A 23,965-nucleotide genomic window follows, 5' to 3' on the forward strand; every position below is an offset into this window, starting at 1 on the left:
GAATAAGATTAGATTAAATAAACCTTACTGTTTATTTTCGTTGACAAAAGAATAACTTATGCTTTGTAGTTTCTATCCCGACGGAACCGGGGCCAGCTACAATTTTTAAGAAAAATTAATCACATTGTGATAATACAAATGGCTGATAAAATTATCGAGTAGTTTTGAATGATCGATCTCAAATGATAATAAAAATTAAACGCACATCTTCAGATTATTATTTGCTATTGTAAAATATATTTTTTACAACAATTAGGTACCTGCCAACTTTAATTAAGTAGTGGTTTCAATGAATTAAAATATTTTCCTTTCTTTATTTATAACTAGCGGTCCGCCCCGGCTTCGCCCGAATAAAAGGTAGCCTCTGTTCTTTCTCGAGACAGATTGTCAGTGCCAAATTTCATCAAAATCGGTTGAGAGTTTTAAGCGGGAAAGCGTAACAGACAGACAGAGTTACTTTCGCATTTATAATACAGTTTATAATTTATAATACAATTTGTATTAAGTAGGGATTATGTACTTATCGAGTTAAATCTAGGTAGGTACATTTATATCTACAGATTATATACTATTTTCAAATTAACTAAATCAATATTTAAAACTATTCCTGTTTTGATAAATTTTTCAAGACTCATAGTACGAAATGGAGTACAAAGTACACATTATAATTAGGGATAAGTTAACTTTAAATTTACATAATTACTTTAGACTTATTATTAATTTAATTATTATGTACACATATTAAATAATTACTTCTATTGTTACAAGTACGAATGTCTGTCTGTTACGCCACAGACTATACTAATATTATAAAACTGAAGATTTTGTTTGTTTGAACGAGCTGATCTCAAGGACGAATGAACCAATTTCAAAAATTCTTTCACCATTGGATACCTATATGGTATAGGTGTAATCATAGAGATCTAGAGAGATGCCAATCGCTTGCGCTGAGTACGAAACCTGGTGTCTTTTGTTTCTGTGATCTGTGGGTGTAATATAGTCAAATCCCGAAACACAATCTCTTCGCGGAAGGACTGGTTTATCTTAGGTTTGGATAAAGCCATCGGGAAATCCTCGAAATTCATTTGAATTTCACCCTTTGACTGAAGTCAGCAGCAGTCTCAGGCGTAGGCGAACGCAGCATAGGCATCGCACGCGCAGAAGACGCCTCAGCTAGACAACGTCTGACGAAAATTATTGATAAGTAAAAGCACAGAGGCCGAAATATTACAATTATTTGGGCTTTGACAAAATCATTATGCCAGAACTGAGGTTTGACCAGTCCAACCTAGGAGTGCCCGAGCTTCGGAGTTTGACTATAACATAGTATGTAGGTAGTAGGTAGGTATGTACCACGCGCAAAGCCGGGGTTTAAATAAGTAAATTTTCACGCTATAACTGTTAAAACTAGAGCAGTACATTTTCAATAAATATAGTTGGTCGATTGATACCTACGGTAGGTACTTTTTTTTTCAAAAATAACAAGCTTCATATTTCATAATACGTGATCAGATGAAAGTTTTTGCCTGCGGTTTTGTCCGCGGGGCTCAAATCATAGGTAATTAAATGTGGTTGGAAATGATAATGAAACAGACGAATAATAATTTACTTCGAATATAGATGATAGTTTATACCTAGTACGGACCCTTCGTGCGCGAATCCGACTCGCACTTGGCCAGTTTTTTTAAGCTAGACTTTCGGCTAATTTTTGTATTGTTCCAATGCTGTTGTCTTTGTAATAGGTAGGTAGGTAGAGTCTAATATCTTTAAGATAAGTCAAGCTTTTACCAACTTAAAATCATTATTAAAAATAGTTTGAACAGTTACTTTAGAGGGACTAATGTCATATAAACAAATAAAACATCAAATATATTATACTTAATTAACATTATATTGTATTTTTATATTTATTTAAGCGCAAAGAATTTCAAATTTGATACCTAATTCCAAATTTAAACACTCAAAGAACATACGCACTTAAGTTATTGTAATATGTATATTCAATAACTTGAATAAACAATAAATTTATTAATAAATTAATTATAAAATTTACCTACAGTACAAAATTCGTATTTATTACGAAAATCAGTGTAGCGCCAACTATCGCGAGACTTACATAGGTATCCCAGTAATTATGCAAAAAGCCGGTAAAAAGAATTACCTGTCCAGAATTCAGCTTACACAATCACAATCACTGAAACTATCACTTATTCCACAGCACAATTAGCATAAAAACAACACTTTTTATATTTTACCAATACGAACTTAACTTTCAAAATTTCGTATATAGTTTCCGCGGGATCAGCGCGGACGAGCGACACAACCTCCCCACTCGACGCTCATACGTGCACTGAATAAAAAAATGCCTCGTCGTCGTCGCTGCCAACGTGTCCATACTTCATATCGTATGATCGTACGATTCTGAATTAGTTTAAAAAAAGAAAATGTACGGCCAGTTACTTTCACGCAAAAAAAAGCGGCTATGCGGTGCAAAGAGTATGTATAAGATATTATACATATTGTAATATAATCTGTGACGGGTTTTAATCTGCATGTTGCATCACATTTATCGGCTGATTCTGAATGATAATGCGTTGTTTATCTAGAACACTAAATGGCAATATTTATGTGTATTTTTCTATGATAATTGGATTATGTAGTTACGTAATAATTTTATATGCGTTTTTAAATTGGAATATAAAATGCGTAAACGGTAATTTTGCTGCGTTTTGGATAGTTGAAGGTAAGCAAGTATTGAAGTTGACTCGTCACGTGCTATTTAATAAATAAATGCATGCACATTGGATGCACATGCACTATGTTGTGTTAAAAATATTTATGTTGGTTGTTTTGCAAAGGATTAAAGAAAGGTCATAAAGTGACTAATTTCTTATTACTGTATAGGTACCTTATTATTTACTAGCTTACCGCGCGAAGCTTCGCCCGCTTTGTCTAAATCTAAAACCTAATAAATTATATATACTAAAACTTCTCTTGAATCACTCTATCTATTAAAAAAACCGCATCAAAATCCGTTGCGTAGTTTTAAAGATCTAACTCTAAGCATACATATAATCCCTTATGTATATGTCCCTTTATACTACCTAGCTACCTATGTAGTGATGATGCAGCGCAGCGTTTATACAAATGGGTATAACAGTAGGTACTTCATAATTGTAATTTGATAGACCGTACTTTTTTCTATTAATTAATTTTACTAGAAACTATTGTAATTTTCCTAGAAACTACGGACATCCACAACCATAAATATTTTTTTTTTAATTTGTACGCTGTAGCACTGCCTTTAGTATTTATAATTTCTAGTTACCCACAGATAAAATTTCGCTTATCATTTAAGAACTCAGTTCAACCGAATGTCGGCACGGTTTTGTCCCTAAAAATAAAATTAAAATAATTTATACAAAACGAAATAAAGAAGCAAGCGCATTGATGCGTAATATCTTTGAATGCAGTCGATTCCTCTTGACTGCTTGTCCTTTTTGCCTCTCTGTTGTCTTTGCCCGCCGCGCGCCGTTCTTAGGGTTCCATGGTCAAATAACAAGTGATAACTGCGTTAAAAACAACCGACTTCAAACTTGCACTTGCAACATTCACAAATACATATAAAAATGCTCATAAAATAAAAACTACTGGGCCTATCCGAATAAAATTTTTATGGGACCAATTCGACACCATCCCGCATCGAACAAAAAAAGAATCACGTAAATCGGTTCAGAAACCTCAGAGTAATCGGTGTACATACATAAAAAAAACATATCGGCCGAATTGATAACCTCCTCCTTTTTTTTGAAGTCGGTTAAAAAAACACCGCACCAAATTATGTTTATGAATATAATTATGTTACACGGCTGATTAGCTAGTGTTCATAAATTGTAATAAAAAATTAAACTGGTAAATTACTTCGCTTCAAAAATATCTTCGAACGAAGCTATGGAACGAAGCTCTCAATTGACATCATTTTATTTGTACTTATTTCAATTAAATCTACATACTAATTTAGGTCATTCTTATTGTCTTTAAACGAAAACACAAAAAAAATATTGGGAACTTATTAACTTGAACGTTAAAAATGGCTATCAATCATTTTCTCAGGCTTTAAAAATTATAATTTGGTCTTATTACTTACCTTAACATAATTATTAGTAAAACTCATATTATTAGAATTGAATCATTTAACATCAGTAGGTACGTCATATAATATGTAAATCTCACCTTCTATAGTTCACCCTATACCTACGTAACCCAGCACTTAACTCAAGCTCGTACTTAACCATTCTTCATTGTGCTTATTACGTATTGACACCTTTTCTCACGAGGGTCTATTGTGGCCACCTGATTAGGGATCTTCTTTTTTTTGGCGGGAAATAAATTTCGTTTAGAAATTTAACACAATTATTTTATTGTTACATTATTATGAAAGTCCTTTGTTTGTTCATTGTGAAAAAGTATTAAATTAATTAATAGCGTTATTATTAAATTAAAAATGTTCACTGTCACAAGTTTTATCGATGTAATAAAAAATAAACGGTAGGTAGTTAAACTCAAATTTTTAAATTGTTTAATAAATTAATAGGTGCTTAAACTTTTAAGTTACAGTATATCTATTTATGAAAAAGCAAGGAATATTATCATAGTAAAAAAACTTAGTGGGTGAATAGTAATTCACTTTATTAAAATTTAATTTAATCTTTACATTTTAATGAAAATTAAGTGTAGGTATAATGCACCTCTAAACGACTAAACCAATTTCGATATAACTTCGCGTCATAAACAGATATTGTCATAACGATACCTTAATATTATAATACCACAGATATTATAATACTATAATATTATGTACTATATACTAGTAGTACCTACGTAGAACCGCGGGCGACAACTAGTTTTATTGCATTCAAGTTTGCCCGCGTATTGTACCGTTAAAGTTATCTAAAATCTAGGCTCTTGTTTGTAACCTAATGGGCCAGATTTGTCCTAAGCCCTAAGTAATATAACTGTGCCCCGCGGTTTTACCCGCACTGCTCCGCTCCTATTGGTCTTAGCGTGATGATAATATAATATAGTCAGCATCGCTAAAGTTTTTTTTTGTGTATTATCTAATTTCAAAAAGCAACCATTATTTCTTCATGATTTATTTAAATTTAAAGTTTGAAGAAATAAGTTGGCGCCAAAAATGTAAAACTTTTGTGAATTACATTTGGCACAAAATTAAATGGCAATTTTTAACAAAAAAAGCTTACCACTGCACTAGAAAAAACTATAAAAGTGCCGCCAATACAAATAACTGCCTACCTTTACAATAAAATAATAAATGGTCGAAAAAAAACAACAGACCGCACGCAGGTATTTTTTTTAATTATTTGTCCTCTTGCGCATTCCCGCCTAAACAAATACTTGAGATTTACTAGAAATCCATCCTTTGTTGATCATTTATCTACTGTTGAAGTGTTCCTTTATACTGGCATCGCCTAGAAAATGAAGAACCGATTTTGGTGATGTTTTTTTGTACTTACAAGTAATTAATTTTTGTTAGCTTCACCTGTATGTACGCAGTACGTAACCGACTCATTTAGAGTCGATTTTGACCCACTTTAAACGGACAGATTTAATTCAAACTTTGTACACTTATCAAGGATCGATGACAATACAATACTAGTGTTTTTGAAGTGAAACTTCTGTATCGGTGTTGGAAAAAAAAAAGTGTAACATTTTTTCGTTACGCGTGACATTTTTTCCGTTACGCGCCATCTTTTTCTTACGCCTACCACGCGTGATTCGACGTTTTTCTGTAAAGTTGCATATAGTAAATTATTTTTTGAAAAATAATGAAGTTTCACTTCTTACGTGTGTACGCTAGTACACGCACACATTTTTTTTAGTCTCTAAAACTATATAATTAACTAGTGGTCCGCCCCGGCTTCGCCCTAAAAGGTAGCCTATGTCCTTTCTCGGGTATCAAAATATCTCCATACCAAATTTCATGCAAATTGGTTCAGTTTCAGTAGTCTATGCGTGATTGAGTAACAGACAGACAGACAGAGTTACTTTCGCATTTATAATATTAGTATGGATGTACCTAATTGTTTCCAGGAAGTGTGAGGTCCCAGACAATTGACACGCAAATATTTTATTCATCTCGTTGACATGTCTGTCTGCGTATTGATAATCAATATTCATTGAGATTGAGATATCATCTCAGTGAATGGAATATTACGCGTTGTTAATAAAATATATAAATTGTATATAAGTAACAAGAATTATAATTATTATGAAAATTTCTTTTTTTGTTAACTAGCTTTCCGCCCGTGGCTTCGCCCGCTTTGTCTTAAAAACTAATAAATAATATACCTACTAAAACCTTCTTCGAGAATCACTTATCAATTGAAAAACCGCATCAAAATCCGTTGCGTAGTTTTAAAGATTTAAGCATACATAGGGTCATAGGGACAGAAAGCGACTTTGTTTTATACTATGTAGTGATATTATAGTGAAACCGAGGGGCGCAGCTAGTTATGAATAAGTTGTCTCTGTAAACACTACAGTTCTGACGTTTACATAAACGTAAAACAAACAGTGCAAATCCGTTCAGTGATGATAATATATAAATCCTTCCTCAAGAAATGGGCTATCTAACACTGAAAAAATTATTAAAATCGATCTAGTAGATCCTGAGATATGCGCGTTCAAACAAATAATTTTTTCAGCTTTATAAAATTAGTATAGATTTAGCCTTGTTTTTATTTGCATATTAACTATAATCAAGCAACAGTTTATCATTAAATAACTTATTAGCGATTATTCATTAACCCGGCGTCATTGTGGCTACTAAACAGAACTTGGCCGTTGTGGCCGGGTAAATTTTACCCATGTACATTATTGTGCACTGAATCAAGCTTATGTCATTATTAGTTTTCTATATTAGAAAAATAGGTAGTTAAATACATTATTAATAAAAATCAAACATTTATTTATCATAAAATGATCATATTACTCATCAAATTAAATCTTTTTATTCTGCGATAATTTTTTTAGAACATAACATAAAACGTTTATTCGAAAACATAACATAATATACATTTAGAGACAAAACATAAAATTTTCTTTAGAACATAAACATGAAATCATGAACTATATAAAACAAAGCTTATTTACTAATAATATACTTGTCCGCTATCGAGATCAACGCAGCGTTTTCTGACCCTGTGCGGACGTTGGTCCGAGGTGGTTGCGAAGACCATTTGGTGGAATTGTCTTTACCAATATAAAACAGCTGGTTACTTGTTGAAAGAATATCTTCTTGCTCATCATCGCTGCATTCCTGTTCCGTATCACTGCCTTGACTTCGCTCTGAAATATGGTGCGATTTCACCCTCGTCGTCTGAACTGCACTGTTCATTTTCACTGGCGTCAGCTTGTTCAAACAAGGCTAGCAGTCGACGTTGTTCGCTTTCGTAAGACATGGTTCATAAAACTTTGAAAAACGATATGCAATTTATCAATAAACAATAAAAAACAACAAACACGCTGCCTTTATAAACGTTACGTGGCCATTGTGGCCGGGTATAACTTACCCGCGCGCTCTTTACACATGTCTACACTACGAGGTGGCCGCAGTAACACTAAAGAAGAGAAGAGAATACGCGAACAGAGGTCAACGACTGCAGCTACTGTAACGGACAAAAGACGTGTGCATTTTGTTTTAAAATTCTGACAGATTTAAAATGCGTCGGGTATTAGATACCCGGCAACAATGACGCCGGGTTAATAGCAACAAACAGCTTTTTGTTAGAACAAGAAATACTGTACTTTATCATATATATAAATGGCAATGCAAACCGTAGTTTAACCTTGGTTTACCGTGAAAGCTATTTTTATGGATTAAGTGGATTAATATTTTTAATTTTATCAGTGAAAAATCTATCCTATCCTACTAATATTATAAATGCGAAAGTTTGCGAGGATGGATGTAGGTGTATGTATTATGTTTGTTACTCTTTCACGCAAATACTACCTACTGAACCGATTACAATGAAATTTAGCACACATACCGACGGTAACTTGGATTAACACATAGGATAGGTTTTATCCCGGAAATCCCACGGGAACGGGAACTATGCGGGATTTTCTTTGAAAATGCGGGCGAAACCGCGGGCTGAATTATTAATTAGTCTGATAATACCTATTGCAATGTATGTTGAGCTATGGCCAATTTCAATTCGTTTCATAAACAGTAAACACGTTCTTACAAATGACCACCCATGGTTTATTATGGTATTTAATATTTGCCAGTCAGTTCAATTCACGGCTTAAACTCTCTGGAAAAAAGAGGTCATAATACGGCCCTAGATTGCAAATTAATCTTTTTTTAATCCGTTTCATTTCTTCACAAATTTAAATTAATAACATTAAGAACAATATCGTAAGTGAAAATAAAAATACTGCAACGATTTGCAAAATGGTGTAACCGTACCTAAATGTAGCTGTGTTGATAACAGAACAACGATTACCTATGTTATTTACTTTATAGTTAGCAATGATAGTTTCCAAGAAAAAAACTTAATGTGTACAAAATTTTAATTAATGAATACAGTAGGTATGTTTGTAATGTCCATGCAAAATTATGACATTGTTAAACGCCGCGGCTTCGCCCATAGTAAGTACGTGTATATTATAGCCTATAAGCACTTAGGGATAAGTTGCATATCCAACGTTGAAAGAATTTTCATGATCGGTGCTTCCAAAGATAGATATCCTACTAATATTATACCTAAATGCGAAAGTTTGTATGGATGTATGGATGTTTGTAACTCTTTCACGTAAAAACTACTGAACCGATTACAATTAAATTTAGCACACGTATAGAGGGTAACTTGGACTAACAAATAGGATAGTTTTTATCCCGGAAATCCCATGGGAACGAGAACTATGCGGGTTTTCCTTTGCAAACGCGGGCGAAGCCGCGGGCGGAAATCTAGTAGACATTAATTTAAGATAACCTTCCCTTTAAAAACATTCATACACACATACATGTTAGCGCGTTTAATTTAACGATAAGAAATATTATATATCAGTATTTAATTACGTAATACAACCACGCTCTAACATACATGCAAAATTTTGCAAGTTTTTTTAGTTTTTTTTTATTTTTTATTTAAGTATAAGAAGAATACTTGTTCAGTAAAAAACCTGTGTTTCAGAAACAAAGAATAATAAACAAATAATTACATGAAAATAATTAAAATATTCTGGATGCATTTATTTTGATTTAATGTCATCGGAGTCACTTACAAAATGTTTCTAAGTCATGAACTTTGGCGAATAAAAATAAAAAATACACAACCGAACTTTATTATCAGAAGAACAGTTTTGTTTAAACTGTTGTCACACAATTTGCAAATAAATAAGTAGGTATCATTGAGATATACATATGGAGACGACACCGCCTACATCACTAATGTTCCGCTCAACAGCGTGCAGTTAAGCCATAGCTCATTTTTTATTTGTTTTAAAGTGAAACGCATCAAATATGCCTTCGTGTGTGTTATGATATTGCACAAATAATACAAATAATACGGAAAAGTGCAAATGAATAACTTTCATCGGTAAGTACCTAACTAGATAATAATTTTTAAAACTTAGAGCAAAAAAATGGTGCACAGATTTTGTTCGTGGTGTCTCCTCCATACGTAGTAATATTATATCAATGGTAGGTATATCCATTTTAGTATTACTATAGCATGCCATGTTTAAAACAAATTCATCTGCGAAAAATTGTTTTTTTTTTGTTTGCTAGCTTGAGTAGCTGCGCTCCGCGGTTTCACCCGCGTGGCTCCGCTTCTGTTGGTCTTAGTGTGATGAATGATGATATATAGCCTATAAGTCTTTCTCAATAAATGGGTTATCCAAAGAATTTTTTAAATCGGATCAGTAGTTCTCGAGATTAGCGCGTTCAAACAAAAAAAACTCTTCAGCCTTTTAATATTGGTATAGATTATTTGCAACATTATTCTTTGATGCTCCGTTCCTATTGGTGTAGCAAGATTTCATACCTTACTAGCTTACCGCCCGCGGCTTCGCCCGCTTTGTCTTAAACCTAATACCTAAATTATATACTAAAACCTCCCTCTTGAATCATTCTATCTATTAAAAAAAAACTCATCAAAATCCGTTGCGTAGTTTTAAAGATTTCCATACAAAGGGACATAGGGACAGAGAAAGCGACTTTGATGTAGTGATGGTACTTTTCCACCAATAATGTGCGAGGATGTGTAGCGAGGAATGTGTTTGATAACCAATAGTGTCGCTTCAAACATTAAACGTTTCAAACTTCAAACTAAATGAAGCGTTGTGATTGGTTCTATAAAACACATTCCTCGCACATTATTGGTGGAAAAGCATCCTTATTATCTCCAAATAAACATAAAATATATGACCAAAAAAATAATGATTATAAATTTTAAATAATATGTAATAGATAAAAATTAAATCACGAGGCGGGATTCGAACCCGCGTCTCCCGCTTATATTTTCTATTCTTAGATACATGTAGGTATAAAGCATTTGAATGCTATAAAAACTAAAAATATCAAGTTAATAATTAATTTACCTTCAAATCTTATGCCTTGTACCAGCCCTAGACTGCAGACGGTATCGGCATTGCCAATTGCCAAATCGCCGAAAAAAGATACGAGCTGTACAGGGCTATCACAACATAGTGTTTTTTTTTTCGATTTTAATGAAAAATATTGCTGAATAACTTGATACGACTATCGAATGTCGACATTAAACATAAAAAGTTAAATTATATAAAGTAGAGTTTAATTTCTCAGTTTTAAATTTTCTAAAGTAAGTAGGCATTTAATCAATAAGTTAATAATCCCTAAAAAGTTTAATTATGCCTGAGCGGCCTTATTTATTATTGAATAGTTGACAGATTTTTTTAATCGATTGGGTAGTTTTTGAGCCACTTTTGAGCAAGTAATAAACAAAAAATCAAGTATTTCCTCTTTACAATATTGATTTTGAAATTTAAATATCAAAGGAGAAAATAAAAAGATAAGTTACTGATTGCATATTTATTTATTACCATTACATTATAATATGTATATTTACATAATACCTACAGTAATATTATAACAGTTAAATTGGTTAACATTGTTCAGCAATTTAGTATACTACAATTTTATACAAAATAAAAATAGTGTGCGTGTACTAGTGTACCTACACACGTAAGAAGTGAAACTTCTTTATGACCTTATTTTTCAAAAAAATAATTTACTATATGCAACTTTACAGAAATACGTCGAATCACGCGTGGTAGTGATAATAAAAAGATGGCGCGTAACGGAAAAATGTCACGCGTAACAAAAAAATGTTACACTATTTTTTTTCCAACCCCGATAAAGAAGTTTCACTTCAATAACTTAATACATAAAACTCCAAATTCCATTTCTATTCCCTCATTCTCAAACACATACATCATCCACAATATGGCACTAACACATTTTTCCGTCATGTAGCAACCCTATGTTAAGCGTGACGTCATCAATTGTGTATCTATGGCCGACAGCTTTACCGACTGCACAGAGGTGTCACGGCGCGGCACTTTGCATTACCTAGTGCTTAACCTAGTGGGGTTACCAGCTTAATATATTTTAGTGTACTATGAAAAATAGGATAATGTTACCATACGTAGTTTGTGGTCTCGTACGTAGCTCCTGAAAGAATGCACCAATTTTGATGAGGCTTCTATGGTGGATAAAAGATGTACTTAAAAGATTGAGAAAAATTAATGAATTAATGAATGAAAAATTCTTTATTGCATCTATACTTAATAATATTATTAAGCTGAAGAGTTTAAGTACTATATTTGTTTGTTTGTTTGAACGCAATAATCTTGGGAACTCCTGGTTTTAGTTGCAGTGCTCCGCTTCTGTTTGTGATGATAATACAATATAGCCTATATAGGCTATAGCCTTCCTCGATAAATTGGCTAACACCGGAATTTTTTTAAATCTAGTAGTTCTAGTAGACTAGTAGTTCCTGAGATTAGCACATTCAAACAAACAAACAAACTCCTCAGCTTTATAATTTATACTAGGTAGCTGCGCCCCGCGGTTTCTTATTAGGATTAATATCTAGGATTCTGGCAAAATCCATCAAATTCATATGTACCCTACATTCAAAACGTTTAATAGCACTAGGTTTGTAGGCTATGCAATTTAGGTCACACATTCATAATACTAGGAATATTTTTGACATTTTTTAATTTCAAAATTTAAAGTTTTTTTTTCTTAAAAAATCAGTAAAGGATGCATTTTACTCATGTACCTATGCATAAGTCACGTCAAGTAAAAAGAACGCTGACGGTGAAGCTGCGCATTGGCGATTTATCGGTCTATTTGGTGTTATGAGGTGGTATAAGAATAACAAATAGGTAGTCTGTTGAAAAGCCACGATTCGCGAGCCTAGTTCAAAAATAAAAAAAAATTGATTGTCTGTAAAGTCGGTTTACTGATGATAGTTGAACGTGACAACGATTGTGCTTCTTTGTCGCTCGTTCCGCGCTCTCGCTTGCACTGGAACGCCTCAGAGCGAGGTAACGCCGCATGAGTCATGTTTTTTCGGGCGTGCAGCCGGCTCTATCGAATTATAAGACGTTGTCACGTCAATAATCGGCACATAGCTTACATGCAAAACTCGATCCACGCGCAAACACACCCCATCACTTTTATCCAGCGTTCTTTTTACGTGACGCGTACTGTACCTACATTGATTTAAAAAAAGTAAAAAGTTACTACTTATTAAGAGTAATATGTGTATTGCTAAATTACTCTTAGTCTTCGTCATCGACTAGAATTTGTAAATCGTATATTTTTAGTGATAAATATTTGATATTTTAGAATATTTAAAGAATAAGACTTGCGTTATTTTTTTACCATTTCAAATCTACCAAAATATATATTAAAATTACTACTCGACCGATCCGTAGAAAATTTTTATGAAAAAACCTTCAGTCATTTTTGCAAATAACAGTTTAAAGTTTTTAAAGTCCAAAGCAAGGATACAACTTAATTATACCTATCATTAATTCGCATTGTTCGTAGAAAATATAAATGAAATATTATCTATGATTACAATATTGTTACAAGACCTGCAATGATCCAAGTACTTACATAGTATGAATCGATTGAATTAAATTTTACAATTTGTATTTCTATAATATGTAGTGTATCTGTATGACTTAAAAGCGTGCTTTATGTTGCTATCAGGATAATCCCATTATCAGCAAACATGACCTACGATAACATCATATAATTTAACTACGGTTACTTTAAAAATGATCTTGTTCCGAGAATGCGTGTTCGAATGAAATCAAATTTTGATCATTTTTAAATTTTCATTTTGATTATCAAAATGAAAATTTAATATAACGCCATCTCAATAAATGTTGATGGTACACCTACTCAACAACAGATGTCGCTATATAAACTAAAACTTATGTTAAAACATAGAAAACGAATAAATATTTCTTAGCTTCTAATTGTAGTTGATTACAATTATAAATTAAACAAAAATAATTAATTCACCATTTATAATTTTCTTGAACTTTTACATTATTAATACAACTCGTGCTGCATAAAACGAAACGCATCATTTGCATATGACAGGGGGCGCCAACTAGATTCTCTGGCAAAAAAGTCGGGCACACCGAATTGGTTAAATGTAGATCTTGGCTCTTTTAGCATTATTTCTGTGAAGAAGCACCATAATTCAAAAAGTGAAGTATTACCGTGATCTACCTGTGCGTGAATTAATCGCTATGTATTGAATAACCTATCAAAAATCGATATAAGACCGATTCTTTTTCGTGCAATAGTGTCATGAGACTTAGCTTATGTAACACATTTCTCTGAAAATAACCTTTTGAACACAACTAGCGTTTGTTTACCTCACATAAGGTAAGGGTGTCTTCATGTATTAACAAAAATACATCAATCACTAACCTTGTAATCATGGCGTATCTGACCTCCTTATATATTTTTATCTGGTCATTAAACTTAGAAAATTTAATTATTGTTACGTATTTACTGTTTACTTAGTGTTACAATTACTTATCTTTACGCTTTTTTGTCATAATGCAGTAATAATTTGAACTATAATGTCAAGTGATATTATTTTTTCAACCATACCTATGTTTTATCGCAACAAATGAGTTTCTATATAAACTTTAATTAATGTTAATTAGATTTATTATGACTACATCAAGACTACATCATATACTCTTTAGAGCTAGCGCGCACGAGCAACTTTGTCTCCGCAACTATTTTGTCTCCGCAACTATTTTGTCTCTCCAGCCATGGGCTAGTATGAAAGTGCGCGTACGTAGCAACGCAACTCCCAATACAAATTGATGGGAGAGACAAAATAGTTGCGGAGACAAAGTTGCTCGTGCGCGCTGGCTCTTAGTGGGTGATAGCCAGTAATGCTTTTTATTTCATTAATTGAGTGAATTATGCAATTTACATATACATTATATTTATTCATGATATCAAAGTTTAGCATGGGATATATACGTTTTTATTGATTTGTTAAATAAACATCATATTTGCATTATAAATTGTAAATATTTCATGCATTATTGAGATTTCCTTCTTGTATTAACGTAACTCTTGTAGTTAGCAACTACTAACCAAATTTTGATTGAAATGATTCGATTATAACTACAGATACAAGGATAATAATTATATTTAGAGCTATTTTTTCAATCCTCAGTTAAAACTTATTTGTCGAATAACATATTAAACTACCATTTCAAAATGTATTCTTATTGCGTGCAATTCATAGTTTAATATTATCATGTAATACTTTATTGGGCAAGTAAGTTTTAACAAGGGATTGAAAAATCGGCCCTTAGTAGAGTATAGTTTTGCTTGGCAATGGCTTATTTTAAAGAAATTCTTGTCTATCACATTTGACCCAGTGGTTAATTAAAATTGACTATCTATACTAATATTATAAAGCTGAAGAGTTTGTTTGTTTGAACGCGCTAATCTCAGGAACTACTGACTACTGACTGTCTGATTTGAAAAATTCTTTCGGTGTTAGATAGCCCATTTATAGAGGAAGGCTATGGGCTATATATCATCACGCTAAGACAAACAGGAGCAGAGCAATGCGTGTAAAACCAGGCATAGTTAGTAGAATAATATATTTTAAACATCATAGTGTTCATTCAAATATACATACACACATACTTATTGTATGTGGTTATAAAGAAACTTGCATGAAAAGTGAATTTTCATAAGCAAAATACTCATGATTAATGTAATGTAGTAAATATGAATGTCACTGTAAAATTTTAAACACCTTTAGATGGTAAAGTATCCTGTGAGATTCTAATCTATTGAAAAATCAAGATTTTTACAGCTTTGAGTGGTATGCCCTTTTTATAAATACCTATCAGCTTTTTAACAACATAAGAATCTTCAAAATCGATTCACTTAAACAAAATTTCTGGGGTAGCCATAAAAAAGTATTTGAACCTTTATTTTCGAAGTTGGTTGAAAATAATTAACATACAAGATATTCTGTTTTCACATAAATATTATAGTATACTAGCTTACCACCCGCGGATTCGCCCGCTTTGTGTAAAACCTAATAAATTATATACTAAAACCTTCCTCTTGAACCGCATCAAAATCCGTTGCGTAGTTTTAAAGATTTAAGCATACAAAGGGACATAGGGACAGAGAAAGCGACTTTGTTTTATACTATGTAGTGATTTAAAAAAATTGCATCATAAAATCGTTAAGTTTTATTCTTCTGCTATCTTTGTTTATTCAGCTTTGAGATAAAGCATGTTTGCAATAATTTACAATTTCATATGCATTTACTAATCAAGTACTAATCATTAAAATATTTGTATCAGTAGCTTTTCACCCGCGGCTTCGCCCGCATTTCGCAAGAAAAACCCGCATATTTCCCGTTCCCGTGGGATTTCCGGGATAAAACCTATCCTATGTGTTAATCCAAGTTACCCTCTGTATGTGTGCTAAATTTCATTGTAATCGGTTCAGTAGTATTTGCGTGAAAGAGTAACAAACACACACACGAAGCCGCGGGCGGAAATCTAGTCAGAAATAATTTTATACCAAAAATATTTTGTAATCTAAGCCAAAAATAATGATAACTATCAATAGCATACAATGGTATGACATTATGGATCCATATCTTATATCAAAAACAGAACAGTATTCAAGTATCTTTTACAGAATCGTTCTAGGAAGGTTCTAGGCATTTTTACTTCAGACACAGAATACATAATAGTAGCTAAACTTCAGACTAACACTAAGTTAGGTTAGATCCAAGTCTGACAGAGAAATTTTTTTTGTAAGTTTTCAAATTTTGAAAAAAAAATTCATATTTTTTGGTTTTTTTTTATGGCATTCAAATGCTTTATAAATATAAATTTATAAAGAATAGAAAAAATTCGATCACGAGGCGGGACTCGAACCCGCATCCTTCGCGCCATTCCGGGGCGGATGCCTAACCAACTCAGCCACTCGTGACCCGCCTGAGCAATCGAATTTAATCTATTCTTTCAGTTTTATGTGTCTTAAGGCACACACCGCGCGCCATCTATTGAGATGATTTAACGACCATCTCAACCAATATGAAGCACTTTTCAGTGAATACAATATTGTAACGATGGAACACGACCTTTTGTTGAATTTATATTTTTTGGTTTTTTTTTATGGCATTCAAATGCTTTATAAATATAAATTTATAAAGAATAGAAAAAATTCGATCACGAGTCGGGACTCGAACCCGCATCCTTCGCGCCATTCCGGGGCGGATGCCTAACCAACTCAGCCACTCGTGACCCGCCTGAGCAATCGAATTTAATCTATTCTTTCAGTTTTATGTGTCTTAAGGCACACACCGCGCGCCATCTATTGAGATGATTTAACAACCATCTCAACCAATATGAAGCACTTTTCAGTGAATACAATATTGTAACGATGGAACACGACCTTTTGTTGAATTTATATTTTTTGTTTTTTTTTTTTTATGGCATTCAAATGCTTTATAAATATAAATTTATAAAGAATAGAAAAAATTCGATCACGAGGCGAGACTCGAACCCGCATCCTTCGCGCCATTCCGGGGCGGATGCCTAACCAACTCAGCCACTCGTGACCCGCCTGAGCAATCGAATTTAATCTATTCTTTCAGTTTTATGTGTCTTAAGGCACACACCGCGCGCCATCTATTGAGATGATTTAACAACCATCTCAACCAATATGAAGCACTTTTCAGTGAATACAATATTGTAACGATGGAACACGACCTTTTGTTGAATTTATATTTTTTGGTTTTTTTTTTATGGCATTCAAATGCTTTATAAATATAAATTTATAAAACTCGTTCGTTGTTCCATCATTACAATATTGTATTCACTGAAAAGTGCTTCATATTGGTTGAGATGGTTGTTAAATCATCTCAATAGATGGCGCGCGGTGTGTGCCTTAAGACACATAAAACTGAAAGAATAGATTAAATTCGATTGCTCAGGTGGGTCACGAGTGGCTGAGTTGGTTAGGCATCCGCCCCGGAATGGCGCGAAGGATGCGGGTTCGAGTCCCGCCTCGCGATCGAATTTTTTCTATTCTTTATAAATTTATAAAAAAAATTCAGTCGTACTTGTGTTATCCTTATAAGTAGTGTAACTAACACGACTTTTTTTTATGTAACTAATGTTTTTAATATTCATTTACTAGTAAAAATTGTAAGATTTACCATTATATTCTTAGTCTTACCTATTTGTGCACCAGAAAATAGATCCTTACACAAATACTGTTTGTGGAAGCTCTATATTAGTGACCCGAAATTCTTAATTGAAATAATTTGAACAAGTGCTTGTTGGACAATTCTGGTTGTTACTTCATCATACCAATCTAATTTATTATGTCCACCATTTGTAGCGTGATGATATATACCCTATACCCTATACCCTTCCTCGCTAAATGAGCTATCTAACACCGAAAGAATTTTTCAAATCGGACCAGTAGTTCCCGAGATTAGCGCGTTCAAACAAACAAACTCTTCAGTTTTATAATATTAGTATAGATTGTATTTCCCACTTAAAACTAGGTGATCTCATGAATTATTTATGCTAGTTAAGTTTTAACGTAATTGTTTTAATTTCAGGGTAATCTAAATCACCATGTTGCGACGGTGCTCTAAAAACCTACAGACCATATACCGGAGGCAGGGGCAAGCCTTTCGGTGCCGGTCAACTGAAGTGCCCAAGATCTATGGAGCGATATCCACGCGTCTAGCCAAGCCCAGGGTCCTCACCGCCCACAACCAAATCGCTTCCATTCATTTCACAAACCCCCTCCTAGCAGAACAGGATGTCATGACTCCCAGCTTCCCAGACTCCGTCTCTGAAGGTGACGTGAAGCTCGACAAGAAAGTAGGCGACTCTGTAGCCGCTGACGAAGTCGTATTGGAAATCGAAACTGACAAAACCGCCATCCCTGTCATGGCGCCCGACCACGGTATTATTAAGGAGCTGTACGTAAAGGATGGAGACACAGTTAAAGCTGGACAAAAGTTGTTCAGAATTGAGATTACAGGCGCTGCGCCTAAAAAGGCAGCTGCTGCAGCTCCCGAACCGCCTAAAGCGGAAGCTCCTCCACCACCACCTAAAGTGGAAGCCGCTCCTCCAACACCACCACCAGCAGCTGCTGCTCCTCCTCCACCCCCTCCCCCTCCACAGGCTCCTCCCCGACCAGCTCCACCCTCAGGAGGCCCAATCTCCTCCATTCCTGTAGCAGCTATCCGCCACGCGCAAGCTATCGAAACTGCCTCAGTTAAAGTACCTCCCGCGGACTATAGCAAAGAAATTGTTGGCACGCGAAGCGAACAGCGCGTCAAAATGAACCGCATGAGACAGAGGATCGCGGAACGTTTGAAGCAGGCGCAAGACACGAACGCCCTATTGACGACTTTCAACGAAGTCGATATGTCCCACATCATGGCTTTCCGCAAGAAGAATCTGGAAGCCTTCACCAAGAAGTTCGGTGTTAAACTCGGTTTGATGTCTCCGTTTGTAAAAGCCGCAGCAAGCGCGCTCCTCGACCAACCAGTTGTGAACGCAGTGATCGATGGCAACGAAATAGTTTACCGCGATTATGTCGACATATCCGTAGCTGTCGCTACACCAAAGGGCTTAGTCGTGCCCGTGATTAGAAACGTCCAGAACATGACGTACGCTGATATTGAGTTGACGATCGCTCAATTAGCAGAACGCGCGAGAACCGGCAAGCTAACCATCGAAGAAATGGACGGTGGTACTTTCACAATCAGCAACGGTGGAGTCTTTGGCTCGCTCATGGGCACGCCTATTGTGAACCCCCCACAATCAGGAATTCTAGGAATGCACGGTATCTTCGAGAGGCCAATTGCTCTCAACGGCCAGGTTGTTATCCGACCAATGATGTACATAGCTCTGACCTACGACCACAGGTTAATCGATGGTCGTGAAGCTGTCCTCTTCTTGAGGAAAATCAAACAAGGCGTCGAAGATCCCGCGTCCATTGTCGCCGGACTTTAAACACCAACCAGCTATCTAAAACCTTAGATGCACATTTAAACAGGAAAATGCTTGATAACAACCAGATGAACATAATTTTGAACACAAACTAGATTAAGTATCATATTTTTTTAATTACATCTTATAGAGCGAATTTAAAATAGTGCGCTCTTTCTGCGATATGTTTGTGTGTCTATGGTTTTTTGTTACCAGTTTAAGAGATCGATTTTTGACGCGGTTTTTGAGGGTAGTTTGATCAAATCATGTAAATCTAGTTGCCTCAAATGATTGCGTTCGCGTTTGTATTTATTTATACGTCCGTCTGCGTATTGTATTATTTATCATGTAATAAGTTATAATAAAGTACATTATGATCCTAGATTTCGTTTCATTTTATAACCTTTTCAATTTTCACACAAAACTTAAAATATTTTCATTTAATTACCGCTTACAAAACTTGAATACTCTCTCTTTGATACTTTTGAAATCTTTAATATTATAAATAAATATAACCTTGATACAGTTTTTATTTTCGTAGCTATGCGTACGTACGTACGTACGTGCGTACGTATTACGAAATTATTTATTTTAAACGTAACTCATAATCGGCCCATAATAATTACAGACACAAGCTTCCTATGAGTTTTAACTTTTAAGCCATAATCCATCATGCTGGCAAAGTGCCAACAATTTATCTACTCTATAGTCTACTCTATACTCGTGATTTTTAGCGCACTTTTATTAGCTTCATCTGTATGTATGTAACCGACTCCTTAAACTCGATTTTGACCCACTTTAAACGGACAGATTTATTTAGGTGTCTCAAATCTATACTTAATATCAATATAAAGCTGAAGAGTTTGTTTGAACGAACGTGCTAATCTCAGGAAAGTAGTTCCTGAGATTAGCGCGTTCGATTTGAAAAATTCTTTCGGTGTTAGATAGCCCATTTATCGAGGAAGGCTATATTATTATATCATCACGCTAAGACCAACAGGAGCGGAGCAATGCGGGTGAAACCGCGGGGAACAATACGTATACGTAGTAGACTTAAAACGGCAGCAACTACCTACTGCAGTCCTACTCACACGTAATTTGGATGGATCTCTGTCGATGAAATAAATAAAGTATTATTATTAAATGATTAAAGCCTAGCGAACTTGTTTTTCTTCATTTTCCACTATTCCTGTCAAAATCTAACATGTTTTGATACATTAGGTACCGTTGAAATAAAATAATCGTATTCAATTTTATTATCTCTACAATACTTTTTATAATTGATAGGACATGATACATACTTTGATATTTCGATATCTTATATTATCAAGAGTACCGGATATCATATTGGCCACCAATAGAGTTCAGATAATGATAAAACTAGCTTAGCATCCGCGGCTTCGCTTGCATTGTTTAAAACTTTTAAAACTTAAATATAACAAACTATGTTTTAAACAGTATATCATATAGTTAGGTAGTAATATAATATCAGTTTAAATTTATTACACATAGTTACATGAATATGTGTAGAAGGGTCTTGTAAAAAAACTCAAACAAAAACTATTTAATCTATACTAATATTATAAAGCTGAAGTTTGTTTGTTTGTTTGTTTGAACGCGCTAATCTCGGGAACTACTGGTCCGATTTGAAAAATTCTTTCGGTGTTAGATAGCCCAATTATCGAGAAAGGCTATAGGCTATATACCTATATCATCACGATACGACCAAGAGCAGTGGAGCCACGGGGGTGAAACCGCGCGGAGCAGCTAGTTTAATAATCGTCTATATAATAAACTAGATTTCAGCCACTGGCTTCGCCCGCGTTTTCAAATAAAACCCCGCATAGTTCCCGTTCCTGTGGGATTTCCGGTCTATGTCTTATGCTGGGTCTTTAGCTACCTACTTACATAGCAAATTTCATTGTAATCGGTTCAGTAGTATTTGCAATAAAGAATAACTAACATCCATCCATCCTCACTACTTTCGAATTTATAATACTTATTAGTAGGATGAATAGCCAAATGTGTTGCTAGCTAAGCGCAAGACTCAAGAATGGCTCGTCCAATTCGGCTTGTTTTTATTTAGTCACAAGGAAGGTTCGTATGGAAAGATAATAATACCACACCCCGGACACTCCATACAAAATTATTGTTTTGACAGTCACACTGTAGAGACTGCAAATGTGTGTGTTAACGCTTTATGGTTGGCACATTTGTGACTAGCGTAAAAAAAAATTCGCGTTTTTTCTGATGAAATACATCCGTAAACAGCACAATATTTAACCATTTTCTACGAAAAACGATAATCACAAATCCAAAATAATAAAATTACTTTAAGTCAATTTGATTAATGTTGTCAATCTTCGTTGCGTATCGTCTAAGACGTCGTTGGTATCGTCCTTGCGGGGAAATGGGTACCAAAACATGTCTGATCGTGCGGGGTGAGGTAAGTGTTTAATTTTGGCGGCAGGCGGAGAGTGTCCGTTCTGTAGCGTTTAGCTACTATTATGTATTCTGTGGTAATACTAAAAAGGGGCAATGCAACAGAAAATCGGTTGCTGCGGTAGTTAGATAGTCTATATCATAACCGCTTTATACTAAAAGTATATGGATGTACACGGCAAATATTATGCCAAAATAGTAGTAATTTTTGTCTGTTCGTTCCGGCTAATATCTGGAACACCTGGACCGATTTTGATGGGACTTTCATTAACACATAGGCGATGTAATTAGGAGTAACTTAGGCTACATTTTATTCTGATATTTCATAAGAAACATTAGGATTAAAAGGAAAAACTCATGTCACATGTGGGAGAAACCGCGGGACGCATCACGCAGCTAGTAATAAAAAAAACATTAGTGCGTAAACTGTATATATTTAAATAATCTACTTATATAAGTGTCTTTTTTGAGATTATATTTTGTCATTTTACATTTCATTATATACAATACTATTCCCTTATTCTAGGTATTTCGATGATTTTACAAAATATACATAGATTACAAAACTAATACTACTTCAGTACAACAAAGCTTGCATGATTTTTTAAGACCTGCGGCCGTAATATGACCTCTTATTTCCAGACAGTTTACGCAGTGAATTGAACTGACTGGCAAATTCATATATGTAATAACGTTATTAAAAAAATAATTCTCAAAACCCGTTCACCCAGTTCAAACGAAAGTTACCTCAGAACAAACCAATTAAAAAAAAGAAGCTTGCGTGCCGAGAAAGTGTCAGAAGTGAAACTTCTTTGGCCAGAATCAAAGATACCAAAACCGTTGCCTTATTTCATGACGAGACGGTATTGCCATGACGCAACCTTGAAATTTTACTCTCAACGCGCCTAAAGAAGTTTCACTTAAAAAAAATATAAAGTCTAATTTAGAACCTCCTCTTTTTTAAGTCGGTTAAAATATTACTAGAATTTCAACACATATTTTGAAATTTATATATATTTTTTCCAGTTTATTTTTTATTGTTTTTCTTTCAATTGTAAAATACGCTTCAGCTCTGCTTTAACAATTCACATTCGAACCAAGCGACAGCACATTTACATTGCAATTTTTAAATCTAAGTAAGATTAATATATAAATTCAGATCTTAAAATGACCTCAATAAGGGTGCTTTTCCACCAGAGATGTGCGAGGATCCGTAGCGAGGGATGTGTTTGTAAATAACCAATAGTATCGCTTCAAACGCTTAATGCAGGAATGGTGAAAAAGCATCCTTAAAGTGGTAAATATGGCCAAATTAAACATAATATATTTGCAGCCAATGATATTATACGAAAAAAGGTGGAGAAAGTTTAAACTAATTAGCACTGAAATGTAATTAGCCACAATTTACTTCAGTTGTCTCTTTTTCACTTACGATATCTGAATCATGCCATCTCACCTTGACGTCTGATCGTGTGTGCGTAGATCAAATGTTGTGTTGGTAACCTATGACACCTTTTTATTTGTCTTAACTAAACACTGGTAAATATGGCCGAATTAGTAAAATTATATTTGAATCCTTTAAAATCATTGCTCGTTAATAAAAAGCAGCGTGTGTCCGACCATACGTGTCTGAAGTGAAACTTCTTTGGCAAGATTCAAAATAGTCGCCGTACCCCATGATGTGACGCTATTACCATGACGCGACCTTGAAATTTTACTCTCAACGCGCCTAAAGAAGTTCCACTTAAAAATAATTCGTAAGATCCATGCTCGCGCTAGTCTTTTATCTCTTTCACGCTTACCTTGTTTTACATAAGACAGAATGTGACAAAACATTTGAAGCTTGTCAAGATGTACACATGGAATAAATGGAATTAATATAATGATTAGGTATTTGCTTAGA

General features: G+C 34.3%; 2 protein-coding genes across 6 annotated transcripts in view; one reads left to right on the plus strand and one right to left on the minus strand.

The window, feature by feature from the left end:
* Positions 1–2,343, minus strand: part of LOC123702130 — an 81,972-nt gene extending 79,629 nt beyond the window's left edge. For all 3 annotated transcript variants that reach the window (XM_045649786.1, XM_045649787.1, XM_045649788.1), the window contains exon 1: positions 2,162–2,343. The gene's annotated coding sequence lies outside the window, so the exon portion shown is untranslated. The remainder of the gene's footprint in view (positions 1–2,161) is intronic.
* An 11,322-nt stretch (positions 2,344–13,665) lies between these two features.
* Positions 13,666–20,002, plus strand: LOC123702326 (dihydrolipoyllysine-residue succinyltransferase component of 2-oxoglutarate dehydrogenase complex, mitochondrial-like). Of its 3 annotated transcripts, none has more exons than XM_045650045.1 (2): positions 13,666–13,800; positions 18,234–20,002. In XM_045650045.1, the coding sequence occupies exon 2, from the start codon at positions 18,250–18,252 to the stop codon at positions 19,642–19,644; it is 1,395 nt and encodes a 464-aa protein (XP_045506001.1). In that variant the 5' UTR covers positions 13,666–13,800; positions 18,234–18,249; the 3' UTR covers positions 19,645–20,002. The 3 variants fall into 3 exon arrangements, with proteins under 3 accessions (XP_045506001.1, XP_045506002.1, XP_045506000.1); XM_045650046.1 differs by having other exon boundaries at positions 13,682–13,824; XM_045650044.1 differs by having other exon boundaries at positions 13,689–13,981.
* The last annotated feature ends 3,963 nt before the right edge of the window (positions 20,003–23,965 follow it).

Source organism: Colias croceus, chromosome 23 (genome assembly GCF_905220415.1).
Source record: "Colias croceus chromosome 23, ilColCroc2.1".
Lineage (NCBI taxonomy): Eukaryota > Metazoa > Arthropoda > Insecta > Lepidoptera > Pieridae > Colias > Colias croceus.